Source organism: Carassius auratus, chromosome 8, assembly GCF_003368295.1.
Source record: "Carassius auratus strain Wakin chromosome 8, ASM336829v1, whole genome shotgun sequence".
Classification (NCBI taxonomy): domain Eukaryota; kingdom Metazoa; phylum Chordata; class Actinopteri; order Cypriniformes; family Cyprinidae; genus Carassius; species Carassius auratus.
Window position 1 is genome coordinate 2,755,140 of NC_039250.1, and position 16,201 is coordinate 2,771,340.

The 16,201-nt window shown below is 33.9% G+C and overlaps 2 protein-coding genes across 2 annotated transcripts; both read left to right on the forward strand.

Moving 5' to 3' along the window:
• Positions 1-3,170: 3,170 nt before the first annotated feature.
• On the forward strand, positions 3,171-9,618 carry LOC113106977 (pleckstrin homology domain-containing family A member 2-like). Its single transcript, XM_026269072.1, has 12 exons — positions 3,171-3,446; positions 4,635-4,784; positions 4,940-4,996; positions 5,079-5,127; positions 5,209-5,306; positions 5,551-5,682; positions 5,762-5,878; positions 6,446-6,514; positions 6,609-6,679; positions 6,972-7,035; positions 7,462-7,539; positions 8,262-9,618. The coding sequence occupies exons 2-12, from the start codon at positions 4,644-4,646 to the stop codon at positions 8,556-8,558; spliced, it is 1,173 nt and encodes a 390-aa protein (XP_026124857.1). The 5' UTR covers positions 3,171-3,446; positions 4,635-4,643; the 3' UTR covers positions 8,559-9,618.
• Positions 9,619-10,464: 846 nt separating this feature from the next.
• Positions 10,465-16,132, forward strand: LOC113106978 (ankyrin repeat and SOCS box protein 13-like). The gene is made up of 6 exons (XM_026269073.1): positions 10,465-10,513; positions 11,447-11,646; positions 11,725-11,875; positions 14,088-14,222; positions 14,620-14,811; positions 15,163-16,132. Exons 1-6 carry the CDS (start codon positions 10,465-10,467, stop codon positions 15,318-15,320), a joined length of 885 nt encoding a protein of 294 aa, XP_026124858.1. The 3' UTR covers positions 15,321-16,132.
• The last annotated feature ends 69 nt before the right edge of the window (positions 16,133-16,201 follow it).

Here is a 16,201-nt window from a genome sequence, read left to right on the forward strand (position 1 = left end):
GGGAGTGCATGTACAGTTCTCTCTCCACCTCCAATACCATGACTTAGGTGCCCTTGAGCAAGGCATCGAACCCCCAACTGCTCCCCGGGCGCCGCAGCATAAATGGCTGCCCACTGCTCCGGGTGTGTGCTCACAGTGTGTGTGTGTGTGTTCACTGCTCTGTGTGTGTGCATTTCGGATGGGTTAAATGCAGAGCACAAATTCTGAGTATGGGTCACCATACTTGGCTGAATGTCACTTCACTCACTCATTCACTCACACTCACTCAAAAAAAAACAAATCTAAGGAAGGGGAAAAGCATTCAAGAGTCAAGGTAAGCTACTTCCTTATTGATTCTGGTTTGTATTTTACTTAGGTTTTATTTTTACTTCAGTAAGGCCTGTTTCCTTTTATTTTATTTTCCATATTTAGTGCATTAGCATTATTATGTACACAAAAAGTAGGTGATTAAGGAATAGTATATGAATTCATATCATTTTAAAAATAGGAATAGAGGCATGTTAATTTACATGCACAAAATATTTTGTTTAACTGTTTGACAAAGACAAGTGTTAAAAGATTTTGATAGACTATTTTATTTGAAGTTTGTGCATATTGTTATCAAATGCAAGTTGTGCATGCCAAAAGTATTGGGTTACCCCCTTATAATGAACAGGTTTGACTACTTTAATAGTGTTCATGAGTACAAGTCTTAATGTTTATGCATATAATGATATTCTAGGGAATTGTGTGCTTCTAATTTTATAGCAACAGTTTGGACAAGACACTTTTCTATTCTAACATGACAATGCATCTGTGTGTATGGGTAAGGTCCAAAAAGAAATGACTGATTCAGTCAGTGTGGAAGAACTTGACTGGTCTGCAGAAAGCAAAGTCCTAATTCCAGCTGAACACTCCTGGTGTTAAATGCCAAAAACTCATTACCAAACACAAATGACATGTACAGGTTCTTTTCTCAATAAATTAGAATGTCGAGGAAAAGTTCATTTATTTCAGTAATTTAACTCAAATTGTGAAATCCATGCATTAAATAAATATAATACATACAGACTGAAGTAATTTAAGTATTTGGTTCTTTTAATTGTGATGATTTTGGCTCACATTTAACAAAAGCCCACCAATTCACGATCTCAACTAATTAAAATACTCCATAAAACCAATAAAAAATAAAAATGTATGGAATTGTTGGCCTTCTGGAAAGTATGTTAATTTACTGTACATGTACTCAATACTTGGTAGGGGCTCCTTTTGCTTTAATTACTGTCTCAATTCAGCATGGAATGGAGGTGATCAGTTTGTGGCACTGCTGAGGTGGTATGGAAACAAAGGTTTATTTTACAGTGGTCTTCAGCTCATCTGAATAGTTTGGTCTCTTGTTTCTCTAAGGGGTTCAGGTCTGGTGAGTTTGCTGGCCAGTCAAGCACCAACAACATGGTCATTTAACCAACTTTTGGTGCTTTTGGCAGTGTGGGGAGGTGCCAAATCCTGCTAAAAAATAAAATCAGCATCTTCAAAAAGATGGTCAGCAGAAGGAAGCATAAAGTGCTCCAAGATTTCTTGGTAAACGGGTGCAGTGACTTAAAAAAAAAAAAAAAACACAATGGACCAACATCAGCAGATGACATTGCACCCCAAATCATCACAGACTGTGGAAACTTAACACTGGACTTCAATCAACTTGGGCTATAAGCTTCAACACCAGTCTTCCAAACTCTAGGACCTAGGTTTCCAAATGAAATGCAAAACATGCTATCATCTGAAAAAAGGACTTTGGACCACTGGACAACATTTCAGTTCTTCTTCTCCTTAGCCCAGGTAAGACGCCTCTGACGTTGTGTGTGGTACAGGAGTGTCTTAACAAGAGGAATACGACAACTGTAGCCAAATTCCTTGACACTTCTGTGTGTGGTGGCTCTTGATGCCTTGACCCCAGCCTCAGTGCATTCCTTGTGAAGTTCTCTAAAATCCTTGAATCCAGTTTGCTTGACAATCCTCATAAGGCTGCGGTTTTCTTGGTTGGTTGTGCATCTTTTTCTTCCACACTTTTTTGTTCCACTCAACATGCTTGGATACAGCACTCTGTGAACAGCCACCTTACTGCCAATTAATTTTTGCGACTTACACTCCCTGTTTTAGTTGATTAGCTGATTGGCATGTCATCATATTCTAATTTGTTGAGATAGTGAATTGATGGGTTTTTGTTAAATGTGAACCAAAATCATCACAATTAGAAGAACCAAAGACTTTGACTATTTCAGTCTGTGTGCATTGAATTGATTTAATATATGAGTTTCACAATTTAAGTTGAATTACTGAAATAAATGAACTTTTCCACTGCATTCTAATTTATTGAGAAGCACCTGTACATATAGTATATAGACAAAAGTATTGGAACACCACCTTCTTTAGAACAGAAAAAAGGCACTTCCAAAACTGTGGCAACAAAGATTGAAACATAATTCATGTATTTAAAAATGGTCGTTCCATCTGTTTCCATTACTGTGTCCATATATACAAGTCATTGGTGTTAGGTGATGGTTTTTGGCTCAAGGTTTCCATTTAAAGTCACATAGGCCTTATACATTTGTATTATAATGTTAGAATAGAAAAGAGTCCTGTCCAAACTGTTGCTATAAAATTAGAAGCACACATTTCCCTAGAATAGCATTACCTTATATTCTTTAAGATGTAAGATTTATACAAATGTAGATGACTAAAGTACTCAACCTGTTTATGTGTGCCAAAACGTTTGGCAATAAATAGTTTATACCGTTTCCCAATTAAAAACATAATTGTGATTATTGTGCATATCATATACCTTTAGAATAGATCCAAAATATTTAAGAGGCTTTGACTGTTTTAAACGGATTTTGCATGGTTACATCAATGAATAAAAAAAAAAATGTAAACGTTATTTTCAGAGCTTCATCGGTCTCGCGCGTTGCAAATTGTAATTTGTAGCCATTCGCAGTTTTCATCAAAGCTGCGAACTGTTGCTATGGATACCACGTCAAATGATTCGCGGTCTGTCCAAACTATAATCTAACTTCATAATGGGTGTCAGATGCTTCAATGTAGCTAGTTTTAAAAGTGTTAATACTTAAAAGTACTTGTTTAAAAACGAATAGCTTAGCACACTCTTGTCAAACCCTCGCCCACTGCGTCGTCTGACATGGCATCTGCTGGGTTCCGCTTTCCGCATGTGAAAAAATAAATAAAGATCCATTACCGGATGCGTTTAGTTTTGGTTTTAACTCAACTTGCTGTCAACCCGGAAAGAGGCTGCGCTCGAGGCACGGGGCTCGGCTTTCGGCGCGTAACTTTCATCTGTTTTGGCGGATAAATGAACGCATGTTGTCCGTGTATTGTGTCCTGAGAGAGCGCTGAATAACACACACACATCAGAACGTGGATGAGTCACCAGACTTTGGGACTTTGGAAGTGAAGTAAGTTGATATTAGGTGTGGCAGTTACGCACAATACCGACTTCCTCTCATAGGCGACTCGTAATACCGTTTTCCATGGGATTTCATCAAAACCTGGTCCAGGTGAAGCACACCTGCATCCACCTGTCATGGACCCTCTTGAAACTCGCTTTTTCTCCGTTTATGCTGGCTTTACAGGATTCCCACGCACATGAAAACGTTTACCTTAAACTTTTATAGTCAGTGATTTTTTTTTCCAAGCTATGCTCGACTATTAGTATCGCTTAGAAAAAATACTCTTTGTAAGTGTTGCCTTTATAAAATACATTTTAGTTATCTAATCACGAGCTACTGGAATAGTCATGAATTCATTTTTCATAAGATGTGGGAACCCTGGATCCATTATTGACAGAATAAAGACAAATATTAGACTACCATGTTCTAACGAGTACTGATAGATACTGATTATTATTATAAGGATATTTTCGTTGTTGCATTTTTTGTATATATTGTATAATCATATGTAGTGTGTCTAAATTAGTTTCTTTAAAAAATATATATATTTATAGCTGTGTTTCAGGCCTATATATATACGCACACACACACATGGACTATAAATATGTAATGTGCTAAATATATGTATATATAAATATATTTTAGTGCTATCACGATTTTTGTTTGCTTATGTGTGTTTTGTGTATATTATGTATGTATAAATACACACACACACACACACACACACACATATATATATATAGAAAATATGTATATTTATATTCATATTTGTAATATTGTAAAATATATTTAATAAGCAAACACTTTTTTATTGTATACATGGATGTGTGTTTTATTTACATATACTTAATAAATATAAAAAGCACACATATATTATGTAAACAAAAACTTTAATTTTGAATGCGATTAATCGAGATTAATCATTGCACAAATATATATATATATATATATATATATATATATATATATATATATATATATATATATATATGCTGTCAAACGATTAATCGCGCACACACACACACACATATATGATGAGGTCTGCTTCTGAATCAATATCAAGTTTTGTTTCAAGTTAATTTATTTAAACAAGGTACCAATAGTTATGTGTGAGATTTCAAGAGTTATGTGTGAGAGATTTTTTTTTATTTTTTTTATTTGTATTATTTATTCATTCATTTGTTTGTTTTGTAGATCTGGGACATGCCTTACCTGGACAGACAAAATCGGACCTGTGGATTCCTGGATATTGAGGAAAATGAGAACAGTGATAAGTTTTATCGGCGTTATTTTATCTTGGATACTCATGAGAATTTTCTCCTCTGGTATATGGACAATCCACAGGTATAGCTCTTTGTGTTTCAAGTTGCAGTATGGCTTTACAGAGGATTTTCTTTTTTTACCTACACTCCAAACCTCAACTTTGCATTCTAAAAAAATCCATCCTGTATTTTTGCATAACTTTTTTTACTTGTTTCCTTTAAAAAAAAAAAAAACAGAACTTACCTCCGGGAACAAAGTTTGTTGGAAATTTACGACTCAGTTACATTTCAAAGGTATCAAATTCTACCGTAATATAAAAAGAAATACAATACTTTTTTTATAATAATTTATTTAGATTTTGTTTGAACTTTGTAGGTTAATGAAGTATCAGTAAAGCAGAAACCAAAAGCAGAATTCTGCTTTGGTAAGTACATAAAATGGGTGTGTTTTTGTTGTTGTTTTTCTCCCCCACAATATCAATAACTTACTACATTTTGTCTTTCAGTAATAAATGCATTGTCCAGACGGTACTTTCTGCAGGCCAATGATGCTATGGATTTGAAGGAATGGGTCATTGCTCTGAATAATGCCACCAAAATTACAGTATGTGGAGCTTTTTGCATATGCACTGTTGTTATGTATGGGGTTTTCTTTGTAATATCCCATTCATATGCTAATAAAAATGACAAAAATCCACAAATAAGCATTTTTAGTTAGAGCCTTTGCAACATCAGTTAGGAGATAAAAGATGACATTTTATTTTGATTAATGCAAAGTCATATACATTTGTATCTAAATAAACTAATGAAACAATATGCATATCCTAATCAGTACATATCTTTTTAAGGTTCCAAAAGCATCACCAGTGACCCAAAGCTCTGATGCCACAAATGTTTCAAACCCAACTCAGTCAACATCTCGACAGGCGTATAAAACAGCAATTGTGGGAGGTGTGGTTGTGCACACACCAGTCCAGCAGGTAACAGATTTGTATGTGTTCTTTATTCATCTATTTAATTGAGGAAAATATGAATATGAATCTGTTGTGTTTTTCTCAGAGCGATAATGAGGATGTCTTCACGAGTGAACTAGGATCACACGTCACTTTAAGGAGATGTCAGAGTGTGCGTCCAAATGTCTCGAGGTCTGGCTATTGTGTCAAGCAAGGCAATGTGGTAAGACCAGTGTCTTGTCATATCTGTTGAGTAAAATCAGTTTTTTGCCGATAATATGCCATAGATGATGTTGTAAAAGGAATAGTTCACCCCAAAAATGAACATTTATTCACCCTCAATCCATCTGAGATGTAGCCTAGATGAGTTTGTTTCTTCATTGGAACATATTTGAATAAACATAGTATTACCAATGGATCCTTTGCAGTGAATGGGTGCCGTCAGAATGAGAGTCAAAACAACTGATAAAAACATCACAATAATCCACAAGTGATCCACACAACCACAGTCCATGAATGAATGTACTGATAGGTTAAAGATGTGGTTGTTAGTAATCTGTTCAGATGAAGAAACAAAATAATCAACTTGGCCTAAGGATGAGCCTTATTTTATTTTATTTAGCATGTTGTTGGGTCTATGTAGTTCATAGTTTTATTACATTATTTCTGTTAAATAGAATTGTGTACAATATGGCATTGGATCACCGCTGGATGTCCAATGCAGATACTTCTATAGAAATCTTTTACAAGAATTTTGTTAGCACTACAATTAAACTGCATCATTTTTCAGAGGAAAAGCTGGAAGAGGAGGTATTTTATTCTAGATGACCAAACTGTGAGCTACTATAAATCTGAAACGGTAAGATACTGGGATGGTAAACTCTTTAAAAGAATAGAAATGATTAATTTATATACTGAACAGATCTATAAACCAGTACTCTGTCTCTTTTCAGGATAAGGAGCCATTACGCAGTATTCGACTGCAGGATGTGCTGAAAGTTAATGAGTGTCTTGTGAAATCAGGGTGAGTATGCTCTGTGTGTGTGTGTGTGTATTCGAAGTAAGTTATTATTAGAAGTCATTATGCTCACAAGGCTACAATTTAAAATATCAGTATTCTATTTGAATATGTTTTAAAATGTAATTTATTCCTGTGATGCAAAGCAGAATTTTCACTAGTCATTATTCCAGTTTTCACTGTCACGTGATCCTACAGGAATTATTCCAATATTCTGATTTGGTGCTTTAAAATGAAGTTTTTATCTGCTTTGTCATACAAAAGGGTTTTTTGTCATTAATTGTGGTGTTTGTTGTAGAGATCTGCTGTCTCGTGATAACCTTTTTGAAATCATCACCAGTACCAGAACCTTCTACATCCAGGTAACTCTGGACTGAATTAATTTACACTGATTCAGGTGTCAGTGATAAAGATAATATTGTTGGTGTAGGTGGACCTCATATTATGCACATGGTTCATCTCATTGACTAGGATCCAGATCTGCAGCTGTGTGTCAGTGTATTTAAAGATCAACTGTTTTTTGAATCATCCTTGCATAAATGCTCTGGCACTCAAGCGAAACATAAATAACTCATTATAAATGCTTTTCAAGTATGTGACAGGTGTTTATGTGGCTACTGTACTGTTGAGCCATGTTGAAAATGCAAATGAGGCTTATGGAGATCTTTAATCTTTTATTTCATACTGCACAACTAAACAACTTGAAGTTAAAAACGTCAGCTTAACCTTCTTTTGTGTGTGTGTGTGTCTGTGTGTCTGTGTGTGTGTGTGTGTGTGTGTGTGTACAGACAGACACCCCAGAAGACATGAAGGGCTGGATCAAGGATATCTCCTCAAAAATTCAAGACTTCAGAGGACCGTCTAAGGTAAATATTCTTGAAGTGTTTAAAGTCATTGATCTTTCAGGTACTATTCATTCTTTCAGGTATTATTATTTGTTTGGTTGTTTTGTTATATTCAATGTTATTTCTCATACTTTTCAGATATTGTTTCCTAATGTACATTTTTTTGTTATTATTGTTCAGTCAGGCAGTTTTCTTTCCAGTTGATAAGTCATAAGTTGCATGGATACATTTTTTTAGCAAAAACCAACAAATACATTGTAAGGGTCAAAATTATAGATTTTTCTTTTATGCCAAAAATCATTAGGCTATTAAGTAAAGATCATGTTGCATGAAGATATTTTGTAAATTTCCTACTGTAAATATATCAAAACTTAATTTTTGATGAGTAATACGCATTGCTATCATTTCATATTACTTGCATTGCTAATCTCCAAAAATTGATCCTGAAGACTGGTTTTGTGATCCAGGGCCACACAGAATAAGCAATTATAATAATTATGATTAAAGATAAATATTACATTTTTATACTTATAGACATTATCTACAATATTAACAACAATCCTAGCTTCTTTTTCTAAATAATTTTTCAGTTGTCTTCAAAAAAAATTTCTTAGGACAAATTTCTTTTTTCTAAACGAATAAAAATACATATTACTGTGCATTTTAAGATCTTATCTTAGGACATTTCTAAAATAAACACAATGAATGAGCATTTCTAACAGTAGTTCTCTCTTGATTGACAGTTGCGCTGTTCCGGAAAAGTCTTTTCTGTGCAAAGGAAACCTCAGCTTGTGAAGTCCTGCTCCACTGTAGATTCGTGGCAGCCCTGGACCCCGGTGCCCAATCAGGAGAAGCATTTGAAGGAAGAGGGTCAGAGAGAAGGGCCGTACAGCTCTCTTCCCTCACTCTCACACATGAGCCACATCTTTCAGTCAACGACTCGACAAACTCGACAACGACACCATTCCCAGCCTCAGCTCGCTCCCAGCGACACAGACTTTCCTGACAGTCTTGACCATCTCCGCTCCACTGATGTTTAGTTTGCTTTAATGGATACTGCTGGCCAGCACATGGATAGTGTTATGATTTTAGCTTTTTGATTGTTGCTTTTCTTGTTTAGTGGTGTGCACACAAGAGCTTCAGTCATTGCAATGCTGCTCACTCACTCTAAAGGAATAGTTCCTAATTAGTACCCAAAACTTCTGTCATTATTTACTAAATCACCTATCAAACTCCAACAAGCAATGTATGGCAAGAATTGTGTACCGATTCTTCAAGCAGTTGTACTTTTGTCTTTCTACAGAAAAAAAAAAACAATACTTTTGGAACAATAACATACAAACAAACAAAAATATGTAGAAGAGAACTGTAATTTTGGCTGAACTATTCCTTTACAAGAATGTGTCTTTTTATGTATGAAGGAATGTAAAATGAGGAAGGATGATTTGGTGAAAAGACATTTCATGTGTTGTATTGCCTTAGTTAATTTCCCGTGACATAAAGTGGGGTCTAAAAGTCTGAGACAACTTGTGAAATGCTTTTTATATCATATAATATGTGTATAATTATATTTTCAGCACAACAAAATATGAGTGAATAGTTATAAAACTAATAAGATTCTTAGTATTTGGTAGATCTATCTTTTGCTTAAATGACAAACATGTTATCCAGCATGATTTAAAAATGTCATTTAAAGAGCATCTTGTGCACTGCAATTAATATTTTGCTTTGTTTTACATCGTAACTTTTTTTTATTTTATTTTTAATGTGAGATATTAAAATTTCAAGATTTAAAAAACCTAAATTTTCAATGTGGTCTCAGACTTTTGGACCCACTTGTACACTTGAAAATATTGTTGGTACGTGTAGTAGACTTCAGTCAAGGCATGTAGACTTATTTTGAAGACATTTTGTTCAATATCACTAATGAAGGCGCTTGTATGATTAGGTAAACTTTGACTAGACATTTTCATGACTGAAAACATTTTAATAGCCTCTTGATTGCTTTGAAATGCCTGAAAATGTTAATAGACATTTCTTTTGTTGCTGTGAATGGTACTACAAGTAGGTAATGTTCCTGTTGCTTTTTTACATATATATATATATATATATATATATATATATATATATATATATATATATATATATATATATATATATATATATATATGCGTCATTGTTAGATATGCATCATCGCTTTGCACATGAAATAAACCAGTCCTTGAAAAAGAAAAATTACAATCTTTGCTCCTCCTGTCCAAACAGCGTCGCGCTTTGACACTGAACCGATATTTATTTCAGGCTTGCGCGTGATAAAGCAGAGCTAGCTAAAAATGGGCGGAGTTTGGCGGCCTGACCGTTTTAAATATATAGATATCAGATATAAATGTGCTATTTTTATAAATGATTTAAATTTTCCTAATTCCGTTGCGGTTACATATTAAGAATGACATCATTCATGTATAAATTATCCTTCAGATTATGTCCGAAGTAGACACGCAATGTCACGTGATACGAATTACTTTTCTCAGCGCTGATGTGAATGCACCAATCACAGACGCTTATTCGTCAGAGTCGTACAGTTGCTTTTTTAAACCATAGACACGATGTCTATGTTTTAAACAAATTGCTGGTGCGGCTTTACATATATGCAAGATACCAGTCTTCCAAATTAACCATTTTAAACTATCAGGGTTTTAATATACAAATATATACAGTAAGACGAAACACCCTCAGATTTTAATCTTGCTTAATGAGAATTCGTCTCTTTGAGCCACAATGCGCCCCCTGCATGACGACTACTTTATATGTTCTGTACAACTACAGCATAATTCGCCACAGAACTGAAATCAGGTCGAGTGTTTGTAAACTATGGCTGACCCTCATGCCGTTTAGATATGCGACACACATATTCTAAGTTTATTCTCGTATAAAAAGGAGTAAATTATGGAATTTGAAATAACGCGCACGAGGCCTTCGCTTTTTGGTGACATTGGTAAGTTGACCTGCAGATGCTAGATGTATGACCTGTTAAATGAGACTTGTTAGACTGCACGAAACCAGATGTCTGGTAATCATTTGACTCTACAGGACAGAGTTCACTGTGAATGTATGACACGCTTTCATATAGTTGACTAGATCCAGACTCGATGACAAATATTGCTGGCAGAACTGTAGTGTGATCACATGCCGTTTGGCCTTGAATCAGTCACCAATGACAATTAGGTTCCTAAAGCCCTGGATCAGTGTGACCTGAGTCAACAGATGGATGAGTCAGTCTCTCTGTCCTGCGGAAATCTTCCTTTACTGTGCAATTAAATAAATCAATCATTTATACACCATGACACTGTTACATTCCTTATAAAAACACTGAGTTAAGGACTAGCCATTTCAAACACTCCTGATCGTCAATTTATTATTTGCACAATTGTTGAAATTTCTTTGTTGTGTGACATAAACACTTAAAAGTATATATCAATGTATTTTCCTATTATTCCAATTTAAATTGAGGTGCATTATTTGATAATGACTTAATTAGTCATTAGTTGCCAGTAAAAGGCTCTAAGGATCACAGTCCAGCTCTAAAAAAAAAGAATTATTCTGATTTTTATATTATTTGGAATATTATACAATTTTGTATGATATTTTTTTTCTTTTATATATTTCAAAAAGCACAGATCAGAATAAGTATGTTGTTTAATTTTTACATTAAAGTAGACACCACTTGCATTTAAAATGCATATACATATGAATATAAAATCACTTATATTTAAGTTGATGCAAACACCAAAATGGGACGCCTCATCTTCATATTACGTTTGGTGTCAAAATTTCACTTTACGGTACTGATGCATTATTTGAAAATCATTTATATGTACCATAAACACCTAGAACGTGTTGACGTTCTGCTTCTTCATTCTACCTGCAGCTCATGGTCTGGGGTTCTGGACCGATCGTTCAGCGGTGCATGAGGCCGCAGCTCAGGGCAGAGCTGTGCAACTCCAAAAACTGATTGAGAACGGAGCATCGGTCAACATTGTGGCTGTGGACTCGATTACACCCCTGCATGAGGCCTGCATTCGGGGCCAGACACAGTGTGTGAAGCTGCTCCTGGATGCTGGAGCTCATGTAAGAATGTTCTCCATACTCCAGGCCTCATGAATCTGTCAGCGCATCGGTTGTTTATATAAGTGTCACTGTTAACAGGTTGATGCTCGTAACATTGACGGCAGCACTCCGTTGTGTGACGCCTGTGCTGCTGGGAGTCTGGAGTGTGTGAAGTTGTTGTTAGAACATGGAGCCATGGTAAATCCTCCCCTCTTCACCTTCTCTCCCCTGCACGAGGCCTGCATGGGCGGTAAGTGACCTGAAGCTTGATGTAACACAGTTACGTTTGTTTATTAAGGCTGTCAGGTGATTAAAGAAATTATTAGTATTTTATTAATATATAATATAAATATATATAAAATTGATGTGTGTTTATTAGGGCTATCAACAATAAATAATAATTGTAATTTGTTGTTGATGTTATTATCATTAAAGGTCCCATGACATGGATCATTTCCTTATCTTTAAATGCTTTTTAATGTTCTCTTAGGTGTACTTATATTGTTAGTATGATTTTTACATTTAAAATTTAGAAATAAAAAGCATTTTTAGATCCTGATATTAGCCCTCTGGCTTGAATGCTCTGGTTGAAGGGGCGTGTCTGCTGTGAGACTCCGAGGAAACCACAACTGTTGTGATTGGCTGACATTGTTGCATTCGAAATGCGTTCATGTGGAACCCCTCTCAAATATAAGGTTATATATATATATATATATATATATATATATATATATATATATATATATATATATATATATATATATATATATATTTATTTATTTATTTATTTATATATTTATTTACTATTACAGCTGTCGAGATTAATGAATCGTGGAAGTGTGGATTATATTAAAAAAAAAAATCTATCTTTTCCCCATCACTTGATGAAAGGCTGCAGTGATGAGCATTGAGTAGACAAAGTCTGTTTATCGCGTGGATGCAGTGATCTTGTCATTATTGCAACACTTTATCTCAAAAAATGCTTTCACCACAGCTAACAGCAAACACATGAATACAGTAAGAGCTCTGTTGTGCAGCATAACAGCGTCATTCATTGTAACGGCAGTTTGGGCAAGTGTGCAGATATACTCGCGATGTGTGACAGCTCCAGAAAAAAAGTGAGCTTTCTTTGATCGCTCTCTGTAGTTAAATCACAATTTAAATAACAGATTTGTTTCATGCTACTAAGAGAAACAACGTGAAGTTGATCGTTTAGTCACTGGCTTGATTCACTGATGCATAAACAGTATTAAACGATTTAGAAAGAAAGTCTGTGTGAACTTGAATGATTAACTACACATCAGAAATCACTGATCACAGATCAGGCATTAATGAACACTGTTACTCACTGTTTGTGCCGGTGCTGTCGAATCCATATCATAAAAGTCCGTTTGTAACGCCTGTGCTGAATTATATGTAAATATTTGGGCGGGCAAAGCAGAGAAAGGGGAGGTAACAATTCTCGTTGCAACGTCACAACGAGGAGATTCAAGATCAGCCCGTTTGAGCTTCCATTTTCTCAAAGGCAGAGAAAGATAGAAAAATCTCAATTTACACCGATTCAAATTTCTAGAAACTTGGGGACCATATACAGGCTAGGGGAACTCATATTAATGTTAAAAAAAAACTCAGAAAGTGAAATTTTCATGTCATAGGACCTTTAATATATAATATTATACGATATAACCCAGGTTAATTATGAAATATTATTATTATATCTACAATTTTATCTAGAGTCATTTATGTATATCTGTTAGGGCTGTCAGCTGATTAAAATAAATAATAATAATACATTTTGTTATAATTATTTTGTTATTTTTATTTTATATTTATTTTATTATTAGATCTAAAATTAGAAAAATCTGTCAACTGATTAAAATAAAAAATTATACAACAATTATATAAAATTTAGTTGATATATATATATATATATATATATATATATATATATATATATATATATATATATATATATATATATATATATATATATATATATATATATATATAGGGTTTTTATTATGGGTGTCAACTGGTTAAAATAAATATGATTAATGTATAATTATTATATAATATACTATACTATTACATATACAATTTAACCTAGGGTAATGTCTGTATGTTTATCACAGCTGTCAACTGGTTAAAAGAAATTATAATAAAAAATGTAAAATAATAAAAATAAATAATAATGTATTGATTAATTAATAATAATGTAGTAATTTATAATAACATATAATGTTATATCTGACATGTAACCTAGAGTTGTTTATTGATATTTTTTAGTGCCAGAACTGATTATTTTTATTAATAGTAGTAGTATTAGCATTATATTATTCTATTAATATTTAATTATATAATATAAAAAAATATGAATTATTATTATATGAATCATACACTGATTACATTTTCAGATTAATCACAAATAACCACATATATATCAATATTTTTTGGACTGCCAGGTAACTCTAAATGTGTTCAGCTCATGATTGATGAAGGTGCGTTGATGGAAGCTCATGACTGTCACTTCGGCACTCCTCTGCATGTGGCGTGTGCAAGACAACATCTCGACTGCGTCAAAGTTCTGCTCAACGCAGGTCAGCTTCTACATTTACCTTACTTTTTGTTTTCTTTTTATTTAAATTCAGTTAATGCATTAGTTAACTTGATTAACAGTGAGCAATATAGTTTTTACAGCATTTATTAGTCTTTAATAAAATTGTTCATTTTAGTTCACAGTACAGAATCAATGCTTACAGAAACACTAGATTCTAAAAATCTTGAAATACGATTATTAAATAATAAAGATAAATAAATGCTGCAGTATTGTTCATTGTGAGTCCATGCTACTAAAGTAGTTAACTAATGTGAAAAAAATAGTAAGCTCACTAACTTAAAATGAACATAAATCAAATCTCTTCCATTGTACCACATAGTAAATTATGCTTCTAACGATGTCTGTGTATTCTTGTATGTATTTGATCCTGTTTTTAGGTGCAAATGTAAATGCTGCTAAACTTCACGAGACCGCACTGCATCACGCTGCCAAAGTGAAAAATCTGGAACTAATTGAGCTTTTGGTAGAATCTGGGGGAAATGTTTTCGCCCGAGACAACCTTGGAAAAAAGCCCATTCAGTACACCAGAGACGGCTCAGCGCCCGCACTCTGCCTAGAGTTTTATGAATGTGAGTAGAAGTGCTTCCTTTATAAGTTTTGGATCTGGTAAAATTATAGAAGAGTTATTTTTTTGTAGAGGGGTTATATAATGAGATATATTTTCTTGTATATATGACATAAAACGCTTAATTGTGAGTGTTAAACATAGTCTAACATTAGAAACATCCTCTAAAGTCCAACCAGACCATTTACAGCACGGTATGTTTTATTTTAAGGGTTATAGAACAAGTGGGAAAGTAAAATATGAATAACATGAATCCTTTAAAGTCGGTGAACTGCAAGAATGAAATGTTTTTTTTTTTTTTTTTTACTATTTTGGCTAAAGCAGCAAAATAATTTTCTTGTTTGACATCTTCCAGCCACTCCTCTCAGTCTTCAACAGTTGTGCAGAATTGCTTTCAGAAATGCCCTCGGGAAACAGGGGCTGGGGGTGTTGGCTCAACTGGGTCTCCCAAACCGAATCATCTGTTTCCTGTCTTATTTACCAGCTCCTCCCCTGGAGCTCTTCCAGTCCTGACGATCTGCTCTGCTTAATAATGGCCACGACAATGACTGCATTTAAGAAAAAGGGAGATTTCTTTATTGTGAAGTACAGCTACTGTAACAGCTGCACTCAGTATTTGTCACGTATATTCGATATTTTCCTGCTGTCACAGAAGTGAACCAGTCCAACAGATGACATGGACATTTGGTATGGAAGCAGTTTACTGCCAAAATTCCTAGAATAATTGGACTTGGAAAGAAGCACTTTTCATGGTATTATTTTCTGTGTTGCATCACATTTTGGCTGCTGACGCATCTTACAATGAGGCACAATAAGACAAAAAAACAAAAACAAGAGTCCAATCCATAATACTAGTTGTATATTCTAGTTGTATAATTAACTTTCTTAATCTGCATTGTGTGATTTCATTTAAGTTATTAGATTTGTAAATACACTGTATATAAAATAGTCTTATTTGAATTCAGTTTTATATGAATAATGCTAATTGTGTATATCATAGCTTATTCTCATTAACAATTTGTATAAAATATACATGAATATATTGTGCAAATGCTTTATAAATGAATGTTGTACATAGATTGTTTTAAACATTTTGTTTTGGTTTTACATCTTTTGTGACTTATTGAACATAATTGTAACAGAAATTGTCATTTGCACACTATTACTGTTATGTTTTACTTGACCTGTGGTTAGAATTAACCAGACTTACTACTTGCAAGGACATGACAGAATTGGTATTTATTTATTTTTTAGTCACTGCTATAAAGTCTTAATTTTGGTGTAGTTTGTGCATACTAATTAAAGTTTTTATATGTTTCTCTGCACTTTGCACAAATTATCTTTCCAAGTATGATGCAAGTATCAAGTAATGTTAAACAGAAGTCAATTTTTTT

Excerpts from the sequence above, each read along its gene's own strand:
- LOC113106977 (XM_026269072.1), top strand. The coding sequence starts at position 4,644 with ATGCCTTACCTGGACAGACAAAATCGGACCTGTGGATTCCTGGATATT. Across the intron at positions 4,785-4,939 it reads GGTATATGGACAATCCACAG|AACTTACCTCCGGGAACAAA; the intron begins GTATAGCTCTTT and ends AAAAAAAAACAG. Across the intron at positions 7,540-8,261 it reads ACTTCAGAGGACCGTCTAAG|TTGCGCTGTTCCGGAAAAGT; the intron begins GTAAATATTCTT and ends CTTGATTGACAG.
- LOC113106978 (XM_026269073.1), top strand. The coding sequence starts at position 10,465 with ATGGAATTTGAAATAACGCGCACGAGGCCTTCGCTTTTTGGTGACATT. Across the intron at positions 10,514-11,446 it reads TTCGCTTTTTGGTGACATTG|CTCATGGTCTGGGGTTCTGG; the intron begins GTAAGTTGACCT and ends TTCTACCTGCAG. Across the intron at positions 14,223-14,619 it reads CAAAGTTCTGCTCAACGCAG|GTGCAAATGTAAATGCTGCT; the intron begins GTCAGCTTCTAC and ends TCCTGTTTTTAG.